The following is an 18,145-nucleotide window of genomic DNA, read 5'->3' as shown; positions in this document are numbered from 1 at the left end:
TCTTCCTCTCCATATGAAAGATCTATGACTGCGTTTCTTAGTCCCTCTTTATTGTTTTAATGTTGTCTTCTTTTACATAATGACATAGCTGTTTCTGTGTTTTGAGCTTTTTTTAATCTTGATTTATTTTTGTGATTTCCCTGTCTGGGTTGACATCTGATTGCTCTGTCTGGTGTTCTAGTCTTGGGTTGATATTTGATCTTATTGTTTTTCAAACCAGTGAACTCCCTTTAGCATGTCTCATAGTTTTAGTTTGGTTTTTACAAATTCTCTAAACTTCTGTTTATCTGGAAATGTCCTAATTTTGCCTTCATATTTGAGAGACAGTTTTGCTGCAATTTTTTTCCTTCAGTGCTTTATAAAAGTCATCCCACTGCCTTCTTGCCTGCATGGTTTCTGCTGAGTAGTCTGAGCTTACTTTTATTGACCTTCTTTGTAGATGACTTTTTGTTTATCCCTAAATGCTCTTAAAATTCTCTGTTTATCTTTGGTTTTGGCAAGTTTCATTATAATAAGTCTTGGTGACTTTCTTTTAAGATCTACCTTATGTGGAGTTCAATGAGTATCTTGGTAAATATCTTCTTATCTTTCACAATATTAGGGAAGTTTTCTACCAACCAATCCTCAGCAATTCTCTCTGTATTTTCTGTTATCCCTCCCTGTTCTGGTACTCCAAATACTCGTAGGTTATTTCTCTTGATAGAGTCCCACATAATTCTTAGGGTTTTTTCATTTTTTAAAAAATTCTTTTATCTCATTTTTCTTCAAATATATTGGTGCCAAGTGCTTTATCGTCAATCTCACCAATTCTGCCTTCCACTTGCTCAATTCTGCTCTTCTGACTTTCTATTGAGTTGACTAATTCTGTAATTTTTATTATTAATCTTCTGAATTTCTGATTGCTGTTTCTCTACTGATTCTTGCAGCACATTAAATTTTTCATTATGTTCTTGAATAACCTTTTTAATTTCTTCAACTGCTTTATCTGCATGTTCCTTGGCTTGTTCTGCATACTGCCTGATCTCCTTTCTGATGTCTTGAAGGGTTCTGTATATTAATCTTTTGTATTCTGCATTCCGTAATTCCAGGAAATCACCTTCATTCAGAAGATCCTTTGGTTCTTCGGTTGGAGATCTTGACGAAGTGATCATGATCTGCTTCTTTATGTGATTTGTTATTGACTTTGGTCTCCGTGCCATCTATAAGTTATTGTATTAGTTTATTTTATGTTTGCTTACTATAACCTAGCTTCTTGCTTTGTTTTGTTTTGATATGTCCTAATAGGTTGTTTGAGTGAGCAAGCTTGATTATTTTTGCCTTTGAAGCTCTATTATCCTGTCTCCAGATGGCTAGAGTTGTTACCAGGTATATGAGCCTAGGAGTCCATTCACTTTTCTTGTATGGATTCAGCTCGGGTGTCCAGGTAGTTGGTCATCAAGTGTGTGGTACAGGCTCTGTCCTACAGTCTTTGAAGGGCGGGGGTAATTGCTGTAGGTACTGGTATCTGGTTACAGCAGGGGGATACTCTCTGAACAAGGCAGGGGGATAACAACCATCCCCCGAGTGTCTGTGAGAAAAGTGCGTCCCTGTTCCCTAGAGTGTACTGGTGGGTGGGTTCTGCAGACGGACCTTGGGCACCCAGTGCTTTTGGTTGTACAGACTGGGAGGTACCAGTTATCCTTGGACCCCTGTCATGGGTGGCTGGGTGGCCTGAGTGGAGCCACCAGTCCTTAGGCCCCTGATGTGGGTAGGTGAGGGCCCTATTTAGTAGGCAAAGCCATGTCAAACATCAAACACCCACCTCTCCACCACACAGCTGAAACAGTTGCAGTCTGCCAACAAGGCCCATTCTCCTGAAATAGGCCCACACATGTCCATGCAGGCAGGAAGGTATTCAAAGCTGATGGACCGTTTATGCCTGGACAGAAGCCACTTCTGTCCTGAGCTCCCCAGGTTAGTGGAGCTGGCAGATTATCTTTTCCCCAACTGTGAATTTATTCCTTCTCCAAGGCCTGGAGAATGGCTCAGCCCACGCAACAAGACCTATCTCAGGCCCAGGGAAATCGACAGCCAGTGAAGCTGGCTTGGGGGTTGGGGATGCGGTAAAATATACATAAGTACTTAGCTTTTGCTGACGGTGCCGTTCTTCTCTGGTTCTGGAGGTGTGAGTAGGCTGTGTGGCTGGCTGTTCCTCCCTGAGGAAACTGTGGCTGAACGCTACCACCAGCCCGGTGCTGTCACTCCTGGAAGTGGTGCCTGGGGGATCCCAGCGATTCAGGCCTGGCAACTTCTATCTGCTTCTTAACTGTCTCTGCCTCCCCCCGACACTCAGTCCGTTTTCTAACTTTTCCTTTGATGTTCAGGGCTTCTAGCTTGTCATAAATGTGGTTGTTTCACTTGTGTTTTTGGGTCTTTGTTCTAAGAGGGTTCACCGGAAGTGTCTGACTACTCCGCCATCTTGGCACCCTCTTTCCTGCCTTTTTAATGACCTTTTTCTTTCTTCATGCGTGGTATCTTTGGTGCCATTCCACAAGCCACCTGATGTTTGGTCATTAGTGTTCATTGGATCAAAGCTATTATTGAGATGGTCTCTAAATTCCGGTGGGATATACTCAGGGTTGTGCTTTGGCTGTCTTGGACTTACTCTAATTTTCATCAGCTTCAACTTGAATTTGCATAGGAAGAATTGATGGTCTGTGTCGTAGACAGCCCCTGGCCTATTCTGACTGATTATTTTGAGCTTTTCCATAATCTCTTTCCACAGATGCAGTCGATTTGATTCCTGTGTATTCCAACTTTTGAGATCTATGTGTATAGTAGCCGTTTATGTTGTTGAGAAAAGGTATTTGCAATGAAGATGTCTTGGTCTTGCAAAATTCTATCATGTAATCTTTGGCATTGTTTCTATCCCCAAGGATATTTCCCAACTACTACTCCTTTTTCTCTGTTTCCAGCTTTCACATTCCAATCACCAGTAATTATCAATGCATGCTTGATCAATTTCATACTGCAGAAGTTGGTAAAAATTTTCAATTTCTTCATCTTTTGCATTAGTGGTTGGTGTGTGAATTTGAATAATAGTCATATTAACTGGTCTTCCTTGCAGGCACATGGACATTGTGCTATCACTTACAGGATTGTACTTCAGGATAGATCTTGAAATGTTCTTTCTGATAATGAATGCAACACCATTCCTCTTTCATTTGTCATTTCCGGCATACTAGAACATGTGATTGTCTGATTCAAAATGACCAATACCAGTCCATCTCACTAAAGCCTAAAAAAAAAAAAAAAAAAGCCTAGGATATCAATATTTATGTGTTCCACTTCATTTTTGATGATTTCTAATTTTCCTAGATTCACACTTTGTACATTCCACATTCTGATTATTAATGGATGTTTGCAGCTGTTTCTTCTCATTATGAGTCATGCCACATCAGCCAAGGAAGGTCCTAAAAGCTTGACTCCATCCACATCATTAAGCTCGACTCTACTTTAAGGAGGCAACTCTTCCATAGTCATTTTTTGAGTGCCACCCAACCTGAGAGGCTCAACTTCTGGCACTATATCAGACAATGTTCTGCTGCTATTCATAAGGTTTTCACTGGCTAATTTTTTTCAGAGGTAGACTGCTAGGTCCTTACTAGTCTGTCTTAGTCTAGAAGCCCAGCTGAAACCTGTTCACCATGGTTGACCCTGCTGGCATTTGAATGCTGGTGGCATAACATCATACCAACATGCAAGCCACCAGTACAACAAACTGCAGATGTGTGGGGGGTACTAAACTAATAAAAACAGATACTACACTTGATCTTAGCCGGAAGGATAAAAGGAAAGAGCTTTGTCATTGTTGCAGAAAGCAAAGCATGAAGCCTGAAGTGTAGAAGTAGGAATGAATGAAAATAAGCACAAGAATGCTTCTCAGAAAGTCTGTAATAACTCCCATGTAATTTTCCAGCAGCACAGTCTTTTTGAGGTCCTTAGTGGCTAAACCTTAGAATTTAAAAGGAAGGGAATGCTATATACACAAAAGCCCTTTCAGGTTCAATCTATTTCACACTTTCTTTTTAGTTCACAGTAACTTGGCTGAGGACTCTGTACACTGTAGAACCCTGAATAAGAAAATAAGAAGGAAGCAACTCATCATTGAATTGTTTCTTTATGAATGCGCTGAACTCAGAATTTGCTAAATATGTTTGAATGTGTTCACTTGACTGATAGAGTGGTTGAGATTCAGTGATCTTAAGTAACTTACCTAATCCACACAGCTAAATAATAAATGGAGCTGGTATTTAAACCAGGTCTTCCAACTAGTTCTGCCCAGTTTAGTCATGGCCAGCAAAGTGAAACTGAACAGGCCCAAATTTTTAAAATTTGGGTGAAGCAGAAAGATAGCCGGAATAGGAAAAATTACCGGTGGAAGCCTTGTTAGAAACCTAGTCTCCGTCCTAGGAAACAAGGGCAATGTATGTGTTGCAAAGCAACGAAATCTCCTGCCTGTTGGATTTTGAGCAGAGTCAGAAACAATGCTGCCCTGCCCAAAGGTGGTGGCCACCGCACTGCTTTGAATGTGTATCACTCTCCACAGTTCTGCAATAATCCAATCTTCCGTGTCAGGCTCCTGAAAGGGGTCACTACACCTCTTCCAAGTCTCCCATTCCAGGGCTTGAACTTATAATTTTCCTATTGTGGTTATCTTTCTTCACCCAAATTTTTCTTTTCTTCTTCTTCTTCTTTTTTTTTTTTAATGTATTGTGCTTTGGATGGAGTTTTATAGAGAAAATTAGTTTCTCATTAAACAACTAATAACATTGTTTTGTGGCATTGGTTGCCAACCCCTCAATCCATCAACACTCTCTTCTTCTTGACCTTGGGTTCCCCATTTCCATTCGTCCAGCTTTCGTGTCCCCTCCTGACTTCTTTGTCCTTGCCCCTGGGCTGGTGAGCCCATTTAGTCTGTTATACATGGTTCAGCTATGAGTATTACTATTTGTTTTATGGGCCTGTCTAATCTTTGGCTGAAAGGTGAACCTTAGGAGTGGCTTCAGTACTGAGTTAAAATGGTGTCTGATGTCCATACTCTCAGGGTTTCTCCAGTCTCTGTCAGGCCAGCAAGTCTGGTCTTTCTTCTTGAGTTAGAATTTTGTTCTCCCTTTTCTCTAGCTCTGTCTGGTACCTTCTACTGTGATCCCTGTCAGAGCAGTTGGTGGCGGTAGCTGAGCAGCATCTAGTTGTGCCAGACTTATTCTGGTGGAGGCTGTGGTAGTTGTGGTCCATTAGGCCTTTGGACTAACCTTTCTCTTGTGTCTTTGGTTTTCTTCATTTTCCCTTCTCTAGACAGGGTGGGACCAGTGGGGTATCTTAGATGGCTGCTTGTAAGTTTTTAAGACCCCAGGTGCTACTTACTAAAGTATGGTGTAGAATATTTTCTTTATAAATTATTTTATGCCAGTTGAGCTAGATGTCCCCTGAGAGCATGGTTCCCAGCACTCAACTCAGTAATTCAATACCTCAGGGAGTTTGGATGTGTCTCTGAAGCTTTCATGACCTTGCCTTGGTCAAGTTGTGCTGGCTTCCCCAGTATTGTGTACTGTCTTACCCATTACCGATGTTATCACTCATCTATTTCCAAGTGTTTTTCTCTTCCAGGCCTCATATCCATCAAATGTTTTGTTCAGTCTGGTTACCCACAAGTTTTGAAAACCAGATCTGTTCCAATTTCAATTTGTTGCCCATGACTAAACCAGTTTGAAGCCCTGATTAAAACCCATTCCAGCCCGGGCTGTTTGTCCTTTGGGCCCTAGATGCATTGCTCAGAGCTTATAAGCTTTTCTAGGGCAGTGCTTATTTATATTTTTATGACTGTAGTCAAGTTATTCGATGTCCCTATACCTTAGTTTTCACGTCTGGAAAGTAAGGATAACAATAGACCAAACCCTTAAATTTGTTTTGAGAATTCAACAAGATAATGTAATTTTCTTTCCCAAGAAAGGGTGCCCACATAGCATTTTTTTTTATATGTCTTTACATAACTGAGAAAGTGTTTCTGTTGACTTTGCAAAACATCGCTTGATACAGAATTTTTGGTTTAGTCATTCTTTTATGTAACAAGTATTTATTGACCTACATTACTAAGCACTTTTTTTATTTCTTCAGTAAAAATTTTATTGACCTTTTACATACATACAGAGAAATGCATGAATCATAACAGTACAACTCAATAAAATATCACAAATATGTCATTGGGTGGTCAAGGAAGATTTGCCTGAGAAAGTGGTATTTGAGCTGTACTGTTTCTCTTTCAGTACTTTGGAGGTTTTATAGCTCCATTATTCTGGTGTCGGATGTGGGCAAGTTTGAAGTCAATATAATTTTGGTTCCTCATTTGGTATTTTATATTTTTCTCCTGGATATAGGTCTTATATTTTATTTATATTTAAAAATCAATAAAAAAGTTGAATATATTTAGGTGTAGCTCTCATTTAACTAATTTTATTTACAACTAGCTTTCAGATTTAATTTCTATTTTAATCTCTCCCAACTCAGGAATACTTTCTTCTATTATAACTTTCCTTGTTGTTACTCTTTAATTTATTCAGTTTTCTTATTTGGAAATTTCTGTTGTTCACAAGTCCCACCTCTGCTCTTTATCTTTTGTAACTACCATCAATTTATGTTTACCGTATGCTTACTTCTTGGGTAATCTTCACCTTCATTCTGTGGTTCTTCATCAGTGGTTTTCAAGGGCTGTTCTGTGGATGGTTGCTAGACAGAATGTATCAAAACCACCCAGGGAGCTTGTTAACAATAGCTCTTCAGACTCCATCTCCAGAGACTTGCTTCTACTTGACCTGATTTTGAAAAACATGTATTTATACCAGTTTAGTGGTGATGAGAAATGGGGAGATCAAAGAGGATATTCCTGGTGAGCTAGAAGGATAGGCAAAATCCCAGATGTGGGAACCAGTTAGGCATGGCATTGAGTGCTAGTGGTTGGGGGAGGGGTAAAAGTGCTAGCGGTGGGAGGCAGGATGGGCTAAGCCATTAAAAAAAAAAATTTTTTTTTAAAAGCCATTGGGTACCTTTTATGCCTTGCAAGAGAGTTTGCACTTTATCCTGTAGGCATAGAGGAGCTCCTAAGGGATTATAAAAAAAAAAAAAAGGGGATTAGTCAGGGAATAATGTGATCAGACTTCCATTTTAGAGGCAATATCCTAGAAGCATGGAGAGAGAATGATTCTTTATTGCATTAGCACAAAACAGGCATGCCGCAGTTTGTTGTGGGGTATGTCTCAAGTAAGTCATTTGTAGTTTTTTAAAATACCAAAATGTATGAAGACTATCTTTAAAAAATTAGGGTGGATTCAAGATTATTTCTATATTATTGCTCTCACTTGCAACCCAGGGCTTTCTTCCAGGAGAAAGTGGCTGTGCAACAGCTCAGCTGCCTGGAATTGTATAACCCTGAAAGTATGTCATACATGAGATTTTATTCATATGTGCAATGGCAAAGACAATGCTACATGTTCACCAAATCCCATTTCATTTTCCTCTTTCTAGACACACAGAAAGTCTACATTTCTCAATCTCCATGGTGTTCCTTTAGGTCTGTGTGACTGGGCTCTGGCCAATAAGGCTGCTCCTTAAAAATTGCCCACATAGTTTCCAGCCTTCTTTTTTCTTTATTGATTATGCATCCACCATAAACATAATGCTAGCCACATATCTAATTAAAAGTGTAGTAACATTAAAAAAAATTTAAAACAGGTTAAATTTTCATAATTTTTATTTTAAAAATATATTTAGTCTAATGCATCTAAAACATTGTAATTTCAACATTTATCAATACACAATTATTAAAGAGATATTTTACATTTTTTTAATTAAGTCTTTGAAATCCAGTATGTATTTGATACTTACAGAACCTCTCAATTGGGACTAGTCATATTTCAAATGCTCATTAGCTACATGTGGTTAGTGGCTGGTTATTAGACAACGCAGTTCTGGGTGTTACTGCTATAAGAAGGTGGAACCTCTGTCAGCCTTGGTCCCTGAATAACCGGGTGGAGCAGAGTTCCTTGAGGACCTCTGTTGGACAGTAACATGGGCAAGAAATGCACCTTTATTTAAGCTTTGTCTGTTGCAGCATCTCCTAATTACCTACTCTAATTAGGCTCCCCCAAATTTTTGAGAGACACTAAATCACAAAGTGTAAGAAGTAAGGCAGAGGGATGAGTTAGGATCATTTTGCAAAGCAACTATAGTGGTAAACTTGGAGTTAGGGAAGAGGAAGAGGAGGAGGACACAAAAGAAGCTCAGGAAAGGTTTATCATTGATTGGGTGAGAGGAATGAGTGACAGAGAGAAATCTAGGTTTCTGGCTTGGGTGAGTAGGTGATGCCATCCGAGTAGATAAAAAAAGACATGAGTTTAGTTTTGTCTTTGCTGGGGTGGATTATTCAACAAGCAAGGGAAGCACCATGCTCACCTTGCTTATTGGATAACCTTACAGATTTGTGAGTAAACACAAGCAAACCCATGCTTAACTGCTTACTGGGTCATCCATCCCTGTCAGAGATTGTAAATTTAAAGTCTTTGATTCTGTAGGCAGGTGCTGTGGGGTTAGGAGGAAACAGATACCAGCCATACCTAGAAGCAGAATCTTTTTTTTTTAATTGTAGTTTAGATGAACATTTACAGAACAAATTAGCTTCTCATAATACAGTTAGTACACATGTCATTTTATGACATCGATTAACAACCCCATGACATGTCAACGCTCTCCCTTTTTGACCTTGGGTTCCCTATTACCAGCTTTCCTGTCCCCACCTGCCTTCTAGTCCTTGCCCCTGGGCTGGTGTGGCCCTTCAGTCTTTTTTTTTTGTTTGTTTTATGGGCCTGTCTAATCTTTGGCTGAAGGGTGAACCTCAGGACTGACTTTATTACTGAGCTATAACGGTGTCTGGGGGCCATACTCTCAGGGTTTCTCCAGTCTCTGTGAGACCAGTAAGTCTGATCCTTTTTGTGAATTAGAATTTTGTTCTACATTTTTCTCCAGCTCCGTCCAGGATCCTCTGTAGTGATTTTCCTGTCAGAGCAGTCAGTGGTGGTAGCCAGGCATCACCTAATTGTACTGGACTCTATCTAGTGGAGGCTGTGGTAGTTGTGATCCATTAGTCTTTGGACTAATCTTTCTCTTGTGTTTTTAGTTTTTTTCATTCTCCCTTGCTCCGGAAGGGGTGAGACCAGTGGAGTATCTTAGATGGACGCTCACAAGCTTTTAAGATCCCAGATGCCACTAACCAAAGTAGGATGTAGAATATTTTCTTTATAAACTATGTTATGCCAATTGAGCTAGATGATCCCCTAGACCATGGTCCCCACAGTCTTCAGTACAGCAATTCAGTCCCTCAGGAAGTTTGAATGTGTCTATGAAGCTTCCATGACCTTGCCTTGTACAAGCTGTGCTGGATTCCCCAGCATTGTGTACTGTCTTATCTTTCACCAAAGTTACCACTTATCTATTGCCTATTTAGTGTTTTTCCACCCCCACCTCTCCCCTCCTGTGTAACTGTCAAAGATTGTTTCTTTTTGTATGTAACTTTTTCATGAGTTTTTATAGTAGTGGTCTTATACAATATTTGTCCTTTTGTGATCAACTTATTTCACTCAGCATGATGTCCTCCGGATTCATTCATGTTGTGAGATGCTTCAAAGATTTATTATTGCTGTTTATCCTTGCATAGTACTCCATTGTGTGTATGTACCACAGTTTGTTTATCCATTCTTCTGTTGATGGGCATCTAGTTTGTTTCCATCTTTTTGCTATTGTGAACAAAACTGCAGTGAACATGGGTGTGCATATGTCTATTTGTGTGACCACTCTTATTTCTCTAGGATGTATTCCTAAGAGTAAGATTACTGGATCATATGGTATTTCTATTTCTAGCTTTCTAGGAAAGCACCATATTGTTTTTCCAAAATGGTTGTACCATTTCACATTCCCACCACACAGCATAAAAGCTCCAATCTCTCTGCAGCCTCTCTAACGTTTGTTATTTTCTGTTTTTTTTTTTAAATTTGTGCCAGTAATGCTGGGGTGAGATGGTATCTCATTGTGGTTTTGATTTGCATTTCTCTAAAGGCTAGTGATGGCGAGCATTTACTCATGTGTCTGTTAGCCGTAGAAGCAGAATCTTTGATGTGGTGAAAAAATGTGAAATTGTTCACTACAGATGATCTAACAAGCAAGGTAAGCACTGTGCTTGCCTTGCTTATTGGATAATCTGTCTCTGGGCTGATTTTGAGGTGTCTATGAGCTATTGGTTCAAGTTCAGTTCAATATTGACCATCTACTATGTGCCAGGCCATATGCTGATGTCCCTCCACCCAAGGAACCACAAACTGGTTTAGGAGGCCAATGTTTAAACAGATAAAGTCAATATAGCCTGTAAGAGCAGTCATAGAGGATAGCCACAATGTTCTTGGAGCTGAGAAAAGAGGAACCTAATATGGAGTGATGGAGAGTGATGGCTCCAGGAAGACCCTTTAGAGGAGATGATGTCTGAGTGGAGACTTAAAGCATGAGGAGGGAGGTGGGAGTACAACTGGTGAGGAGACAGGGTATGAACAGAGGAGCAGGAGGGGAGAGGGTGGTAGAGTATTCAAGGTGGAGGGGACATCATGACATAGACACTGAGGGCAGGAACATCATGGCAGTCATCACAAGAACTTCACTATTGCTGAAGGGTAAAACATCAGGGAGTTAGCAGCATGAGATGAAGCAGGAGCTAGTGGCAGGTCAGGTTATGGAGGGCGCTGTTTGCCGGGTTTGACTTTGTGCATAGGTAGATGTTGGGGAATGGATTGAAGGGGCAGGAGCAATGAAACAAGAACAGCCCGGAAGTTGTAGCAATAACTGAGATGGGAAATGAGAAAAGATGCAGTTCTGAACCTGGGCAGAGTGGTATTGACGAAGAGAAAAGGATTGACTTGAGAAATTTTAGGAAGTGAAATGTAACGAATTTGGAGATGTGAGGGTGTTGGAAGTGAGGAAGAAGAGAGAAGAGTCAGGGATCCCTCACAGATTTTTTGCTTGTATGACTGGGTGGATGATAGTGCTAACTGGGCAAAATGAAGACAGAAAATAAAAAGCAAATCATGCCAGGGGAAGAGGGGCATGGAAGGCAAATTGCTACCTCTTGCCCATTCCTCTACCACAAAAAAAATTTCCAGGGAAACAATCTACTGGGAAAGAATAGGTCAGGACCACAGATATCTACGCCTTTCTCTTGCCCCACCTCCCAACAAAAACAAAAACAGAAATAAATTTTTATTCCCACACTACCAAAAAAACGAGCCCTGGTGGTGCAGTGGTTAAGCACTTAGCTGCTAACCAAAAAATCAGCAGTTCAAACCCACTAGCTGCTTTCTGGGAGAAAGGTGTGGCAGTCTGCTTCCATAAGTATTTACAGCCTTGGAAATCCTATGGGGGTCTATGGGGTCTCTATGAGTTGGAATAGACTTGATAGCAATGGGTTAGTTAGTTTGTTTTTTGGCCTTATGCAGGGAAAACTGGAAGATGAGCAGTAAGTTTTTAGCAAGAGGTTTTAAAGCCTAAAGTTTGTGAGAAACTGTCAGAAACTGCAGACTACTTTTGTTTATGAAGATGGTGATAAGAAACGGCCATGAGAGTTAAGGTGTAGGAGTACAAAATGGCACTGGAAAGAGGGGAGCTGGAGAAGTCCACCCTGAATTTGGAATTGGGAAAGTGGCTGAGAAAAGCCGCTGGGCTCTGGATGAGGCTGGAACATGCTGGAGAATGAAAGAGTGAAGGAGATAGTGCTTCAAGGACGCCCATGTGCCCAGCCTGGGGGGCAAGTAGGGCAAGATAGCCAGTTGGGCCACAGGGGGAAAACGGTTATGGCCCAAAACTGGAAACTAGCCTGGAATTGAATATGGTTATATTCAATATGTGATTCAGTTTTTATTTTTGTGATTATATTCAACATCTGATTCAGTTATCTTACTTGGACTGAACCATTCTCACACTTTGTGTGTCCTTCTCCAACAGCTCCTTTGTGGTTCAAAGGCTACATTGGATCAGGTGCTAGGGAATAGGAGGGAAGGTCCTTGGGGCATGGCCTGAGGAAGAGAAAATGTTTCTCTGTTGATCTTTGCGGGGCATTAGGTTCAAAGGAAGTCTGGATTGGGATCAGAGACTGGGACAAAACCAAAAGCCATTTGCTCTGGAGTGGGCTCTGACTCATGGCGAACCTATGTGTGTCAGAGCAGAACTGCACTCCATAGGGTTTTCAGTGGCTGATTTTTTGGAAGTAAATTACCAGGCATTTCTTCCAAGGCACTTCTGGGCGGATTCAAGCCTCTAACCTCCTAGACTGAAAACAACATCTCCTCTTGGCACCCCTCGTCCTTCTTCATGTCAAACTCAGGCCATAGTTTTAGCAGGGTCTTTTCTTTTCACTACAAGATCTTCAATAAAGGCATGCCATTTTCCCAGGCCCTTATTCTATTTGCTTAAACCATTTCCGATTGCTTGTATCCACAGTATCGACACAAAAGTCACAGTCCTCAGCTGTCTTAAAGGCATGTAAAATTGAGAACTTGCATGTAAAATTGAGAACTTGGACCTGCTTGGATCTAGGGCATTGTTACTCAGAGGCATGCTTTATTTTGCTCTATAGGCTAATTTACACGCTCTCCCACATAGGGATGAGTTGAGTTCCCTGAAGCACTTTTAATGAGAAAGAATAAGGAAACAAATGTTCTCCAAAAGCTTTATTATTACCAAGTGTTTTTGTTACACGGGTTGAATAGAGCAGATTTAGACTTGCTGTCTTTTCTGTGAAACCTCAACAATTTATAAAATTAACTTAATGAAACTAGGTTTGATTTTTCTCTTTTCAGCCATGTCATGCGCTCCTAAGTGACAAAGAAGAGAAAATCCTATATCCATAAATAGAAAGAACTTGGAATTTCCAACTACCATTTAAAAAAAAAAAATTTTTTTTTTTAGGACTTCCTTAGGCAGAACAGATAATCCTACTATTTCATCTTTCTCTAAAGACTTAAGAAACATAAATAGATTCATAAATAGCTCATATAAATATAGGTTTCACCCCTTAAATAATAAAATTCTCAAGTCTAGAATCTTGTCTCTAAAAAGAAAACAAGGTAGGCAATACATAAAATGGAATTACCTGCCTTAAAGTTATCTGAAGGAATATTAAATACATAAATAATTTAAAGCCCTTAGAAAAGCAAATAAGAAGCAAAACTTGTACTCATTCTAAGCCTTGGTGAGTTGGTTAGAAAAGCATTTGGGACTGTGAAGGGTGAGGGTTCCTGAGAGGCTGGGTCTGCTTCCCAGAAAGCCTAACTGCTTCAGGGCAGCCTCAGGTCTGACGCGTAACTCTCAGCTCATGTGCTGGATGATGGGGGTAACGCAGGTGCAGCCCACAGTCACCAGCATCTTCTCCAGTCTGAAGGAGCGGGGACATTGCCCATTTTCTCTTCTCAGGACCAGGATCTCTTGCTTGACGGGGACGGAGTTCATGTGGTGGTTCACTTGCCCGTCAGCGTTGACACAGCCTAAGTGGAGGCACTTCGCCTCCCAAATCACAGAGGGGTATCTCTCGGGGTCCTCATTGCGACTGCAGGGGAGACAAAAGTCAGGAGGGAAGTGAGTTCCTGGTAAAGCAGGAAGGAGATCAAACAGGAATAAAAGAAGGGAGGGAAGTTCAAGGGTGACAAATTATAAGCATTACATGTTCTGTAAGTGCTGTGAGTGTGAAGACATTTGGAGGAAAGCTGGATATTCAGGCACATGAAGTATTATTGAAAATAAGACACATTTCAGTGTTTCCCAGTTTCTCGGAGGAATGAACAAAATAAGATAGGCGGAGACTACAGAAGGAATTTAAGTTTGACACAAAGGATAATTTATTTAGAGTACAGTTGATAGAAAAAAAAGACCAAGGCAAGCGTCGATTTGGAATTATCTGGGAATAAGACAGCTGTTGGTCTGACTTGATGAAGCCTTTCTATGCAGCAGGGAATGCATCATAATTTTATCTAAGGATGCATTCATAGGACAGAGCCCAGAGTGAATATGAGGGCTGGAAACAAAAACGCAAGCCCCTCGGTAACCTTCTCTCTTCCATCTGAATAACTCATTTGTTTTGCACAAAGCCAAATGATCAAAATGCATTTTGCATTTCATCTCTAATGGGGTCCAAATTCTCAAGGACACAGCAATTATGGGTGTGCTGGGGATGTAGATCCAGATCTAAAGATCAAACTCAAAAAGGGATGGAAATACCCTACATGATACATCCTTCACTGGGGCTAAGCTCATTTTCCCAATTATAATATGACCAAGAAAAAAAAGAAAAAGAAAGGTGCAAGAACACTAGTTAATCACTAGTTATTTGGTAGCTCTGGCAAAGAATATTCAAGCATTAATCCCCTGTCTTAAACATCTATTTTTTTCTAGAATAAATAATAGATTTGGAGTCTTTTAAATATTAGAAGAGTGACTATCATTAATCTGGGTGGAGTTTTGGTGTCAGTGAGAATGAGATCAAATGGGATATGTGGTGTCAGGGGAGGGTCGTTTGTTCTACCAAAGAAGTCTGCGAAATGAAAAGTCAAATCCTTCAAGGTTTGACTGATGATTTTGAGTGAACAAAATCATTCTCAAGAAGATTTAACTGAAGTCTCTAGTGCATAAGGGTGCTAAAGAACACATAGATACGTACTGGAGACTCCAGGGTGAGGTGGAGCGCTTGTAGTAATCTGAGGACCTTCTGGAGTTTGTGTTCGGGTTCCGGTTAGTGATGTTAAGGTTGAGCCTCACAGTATGGGGAAAATTCTTGTCCTCAGCATTTGGGCATCCTGGATTCCGTGGGGCTGCTGGTCCTGCTATCACCATAGCCAGCATACTCAGCAGTAGAAGTAGTGACTGGAAAGACAAGAAAAGTGGAAGGTAGGATTAGTATGTGGATTTTGTTAATAAATTAATTGTGATAGTGACTGCATTGCTAATCATAAAGAACATACTGTGTTCTAGGACAATCTATATTAAATTTTCAGATCTGTTAAAGAAAATTCTGGTTATATGGCCCAAACTACGTAAGACTCTGAAGTTTTTAGAGTATTAAACATTCTTCTTTTAACTTAGGAAAGGCACATTATGCATCCTAAACCAAATCCGTTGTTGTCAAGTTGATTCCGACTCATAGCAACCCTACAGAACAGAGTAGGGCTGCCCCACAGGGTTTCTAATGCTGTAATCTTTATGGAGGCAGACTGCCACATCTTTCTCCCACAGAGTGGCTGGTGTATTCGAACCGCCAGCCTCTTGGTTGGCAGCTGAGTGCTTAACCACTGTGTCACCAAGGCTCCTTACACTATGCATAGGCTGGCAGTAATTTTACTAAACATGGCAAGTAGTGCCACGTCATCCACCTCTCAGCACATGTGTCATTACCAGGTGAATGGGAGAATAGTAACCTTGATTTTCTAGCTGGGAAAGTCCTCCTGCACCATTCTTGGTCCTAGCATTCTGTTAAACCCTATGTGAAGTCAAGCCCTTGAAAGAAAGGGCTATAGGAAACCAATGTGGTATCAATATTCATGGTAGACACACCGTTGGTACCACTGATAAACATCGAACCAACAAGATCCCCCTCATATTTTCTTATGTGTATTTTCCAGTTTGTCTAAATTAACGTGTTGATTCTACAATAAAATCAGATTTCAAAAAAGATGCTTTAGTTTAAATATTTTAAAAACCTGAAGCCCTTTTGTTCTAAAACACAGTTATACATATATCTAATTAGAACAAGTAGTTTTGATGCCCAAATCTTTGGTATAGGATAATGAAGAGAAAGATCATTGCCACAGTTTTTAAATCCTCAAGGATAGTGACCCATTGTCTTATGGGTTAAAAAAAAAAATGCCTTAAGGGAATTATATTAAATGATTTGTACTCAGGAAAAAAAGACTTTCAATAAACATTCTCACTGTACAGCATCACATGACACTTCTTATGTGGTTTAGCCCTAATATAGCTGTCTTTCAGTTTTAATCTCATCTTTCAAACTGATGTGTATCAGTTCTTGAAAATGTTATACAATGACTTAAGTATCTAACAAAGATTTTTCATTTTCCATTCTACATATAATATTCTTGGATTTCCCACAGTTAAAATACAGAATTTCATGGCTATAGCCCAGAAATATTATTTGGTACGAATCAACAAGTACATTACACATTATTACAGAACTTACCAGAGACGAGATCCTCACAGAAGACATGGTAGCTTCTCCTGGTTGACTGGGGATGGATGACCTTGTGCCTGCTACAAGGTGCGCAAAGTGTGGCGCTGCCGTCTCTCTTTTTATAGAACTTTGCTTCTTCTGTGGTCACTTACGTTGGTGTATCAGAGTGGGTTTGGCAATGACACCATTTTGGTTAAAAGTTCCATCCCCAAATGAGGTCAAAGAAGAACCTCCTCTTTGTGACGAGTAATACCTGCTTCTGAAGGAAAATGGGAAGGGCAGAAGTTCATGTTTCAAAGGCTAGGTCCACTCTTCATTCTCCAAGGAACCATTACTTGTTGGAAGCCTAGCAAAGATGCTTTCCTATGGGCTGATATCATTTATTTATGGGCATATATGGAAATGCTGTAAGAGCTATGCTCTATTTTAATTGCTCATAGGGAAATAAAAGTTTGACATAATATACAAGTCTTCTGGTGTCACGTACCTTGATTTCTCATTTGATCTTTCCTTTCCTCACTAGATTCCCTGGCCTGATGTCAGGACGACAATTCCAGAAGCTACTCAAGTTCCCTCCATATAAACAAAGGAATGAACAAATAAATAATTTAATGATGACAGGGTATATCATATGTAATTGAACTTAACAGCTGTTTTGTTGAATGTCTACTCTGCTCTAGATTCTAAAGATATGATGTTTACTATATGTCTAGCACAGCATGTGACCAAGCAAGTTGTTAATATTTGGTGTTTTGAGGCTCAGTCTTGTGCAGTTCTTTAGAGGAGTGAGATGAAGATGGAGAAGAGAGGAGAGGCAAGTGGACAAAGGGAGGGAGGAACTGAAAATGAAGATAGAGCCATGAAAAAAAAGCCAAGGAGATGGAGAAAAAGGAGGGCAAAGGGTAGCAGAGCAGAATAAAAACAAGAATGTAAAGGAGGAATGAGAGGACATAGATGGAAAGATAGAAGGAAATAGCCGTCTCTCTTTTTTTCTAAGATGAAATTTGATTTCTGGTCTTTGGGAATAGCTGCTGCGCAGAAATACAGAGGTCTAGCACAAAGATGATAAAGGTGAGGGGTCAGTGGATACAGATGTGGCTGGCTACATGTCATTCCTCTTTTGGCTCCCTTTCCCCAGCTCCCGGGTCCTCTCAGCTGATATCTCCTATTCTACACAGTACGCAGGGATGCTGATCCACATTACTAACTCAGCAGTTGGGATGTACAATAAGTTTACCTGTTTGTTCTTATGATCAGCCCTTCATGCCTGCCTCTACTCTACCTCAGAGAACTGACCCCTGCAGACTGCTTTCTCAGATTCTCCGTTAGCTGGCTTTCAGTTGGGTTCAGCCAAAGGGAGACTGAGGGCAGAAAAGTGAGAGTAGGGAGAAGGGAAGGGGAGGAAGAAGCCAGGGTGTTTTTCCCCTCAGTCTCTCAGAGTACTCCCTGCTTCCTTTATACCTCCAACCTTGCAGTGGTCTTGCTGATGTCAATCTTCATTACCCATACAAACAGTTTCATTTATTAAATTCTTTCTGTTACAAATACCTGAAGTGGCATCTGTTTTTCTGGTTAGATAGGCCCAGAATGATCTTCTGAAGGAGGCCATGAGCAGCCGAGTTTCAGTGGTAATGGTAAATAACCTCAACAGGCTAAGCAGACAGAAGAGCAAGTTGAATGCAGCTTCCCTCGATTTCCCTACTTCTACTGTTGGCCCTGGAGCCCTGGTGGCACAGTGGTTAAGAGCTTGGCTGCTAACCAAAAGGTCGGTAGTTCAAATTCACCAGCCCCTCTTTGGAAAACCTATGGGGCAATTCTACTTTGTCCTATAGGGTCACTGTG

The 18,145-nt window shown here is 40.5% G+C and overlaps 1 protein-coding gene across 1 annotated transcript; it reads right to left on the bottom strand.

The window, feature by feature from the left end:
• Nucleotides 1–13,404: 13,404 nt before the first annotated feature.
• Nucleotides 13,405–16,339, bottom strand: IL17A (interleukin 17A). Its single transcript, XM_023547021.2, has 3 exons — nucleotides 16,313–16,339; nucleotides 14,780–14,982; nucleotides 13,405–13,672 (listed from the first exon to the last, which is right to left on the bottom strand). The coding sequence occupies exons 1-3, from the start codon at nucleotides 16,337–16,339 to the stop codon at nucleotides 13,435–13,437; spliced, it is 468 nt and encodes a 155-aa protein (XP_023402789.2). The 3' UTR covers nucleotides 13,405–13,434.
• Nucleotides 16,340–18,145: the final 1,806 nt, after the last annotated feature.

This window comes from Loxodonta africana, chromosome 1 (genome assembly GCF_030014295.1).
Source record: "Loxodonta africana isolate mLoxAfr1 chromosome 1, mLoxAfr1.hap2, whole genome shotgun sequence".
In the NCBI taxonomy this organism is placed as follows: Eukaryota; Metazoa; Chordata; class Mammalia; order Proboscidea; family Elephantidae; genus Loxodonta; species Loxodonta africana.
Note: the sequence above shows the minus strand (reverse complement) of the source record. Positions and strands in the feature narration are given on the sequence as shown.

Excerpts from the sequence above, each read along its gene's own strand:
- IL17A (XM_023547021.2), bottom strand. The coding sequence starts at position 16,339 with ATGTCTTCTGTGAGGATCTCGTCTCTG. Across the intron at positions 14,983-16,312 it reads CTGTGAGGATCTCGTCTCTG|TCACTACTTCTACTGCTGAG; the intron begins GTAAGTTCTGTA and ends TTGTCTTTCCAG. Across the intron at positions 13,673-14,779 it reads ACCTCACCCTGGAGTCTCCA|TCGCAATGAGGACCCCGAGA; the intron begins GTACGTATCTAT and ends TCTCCCCTGCAG.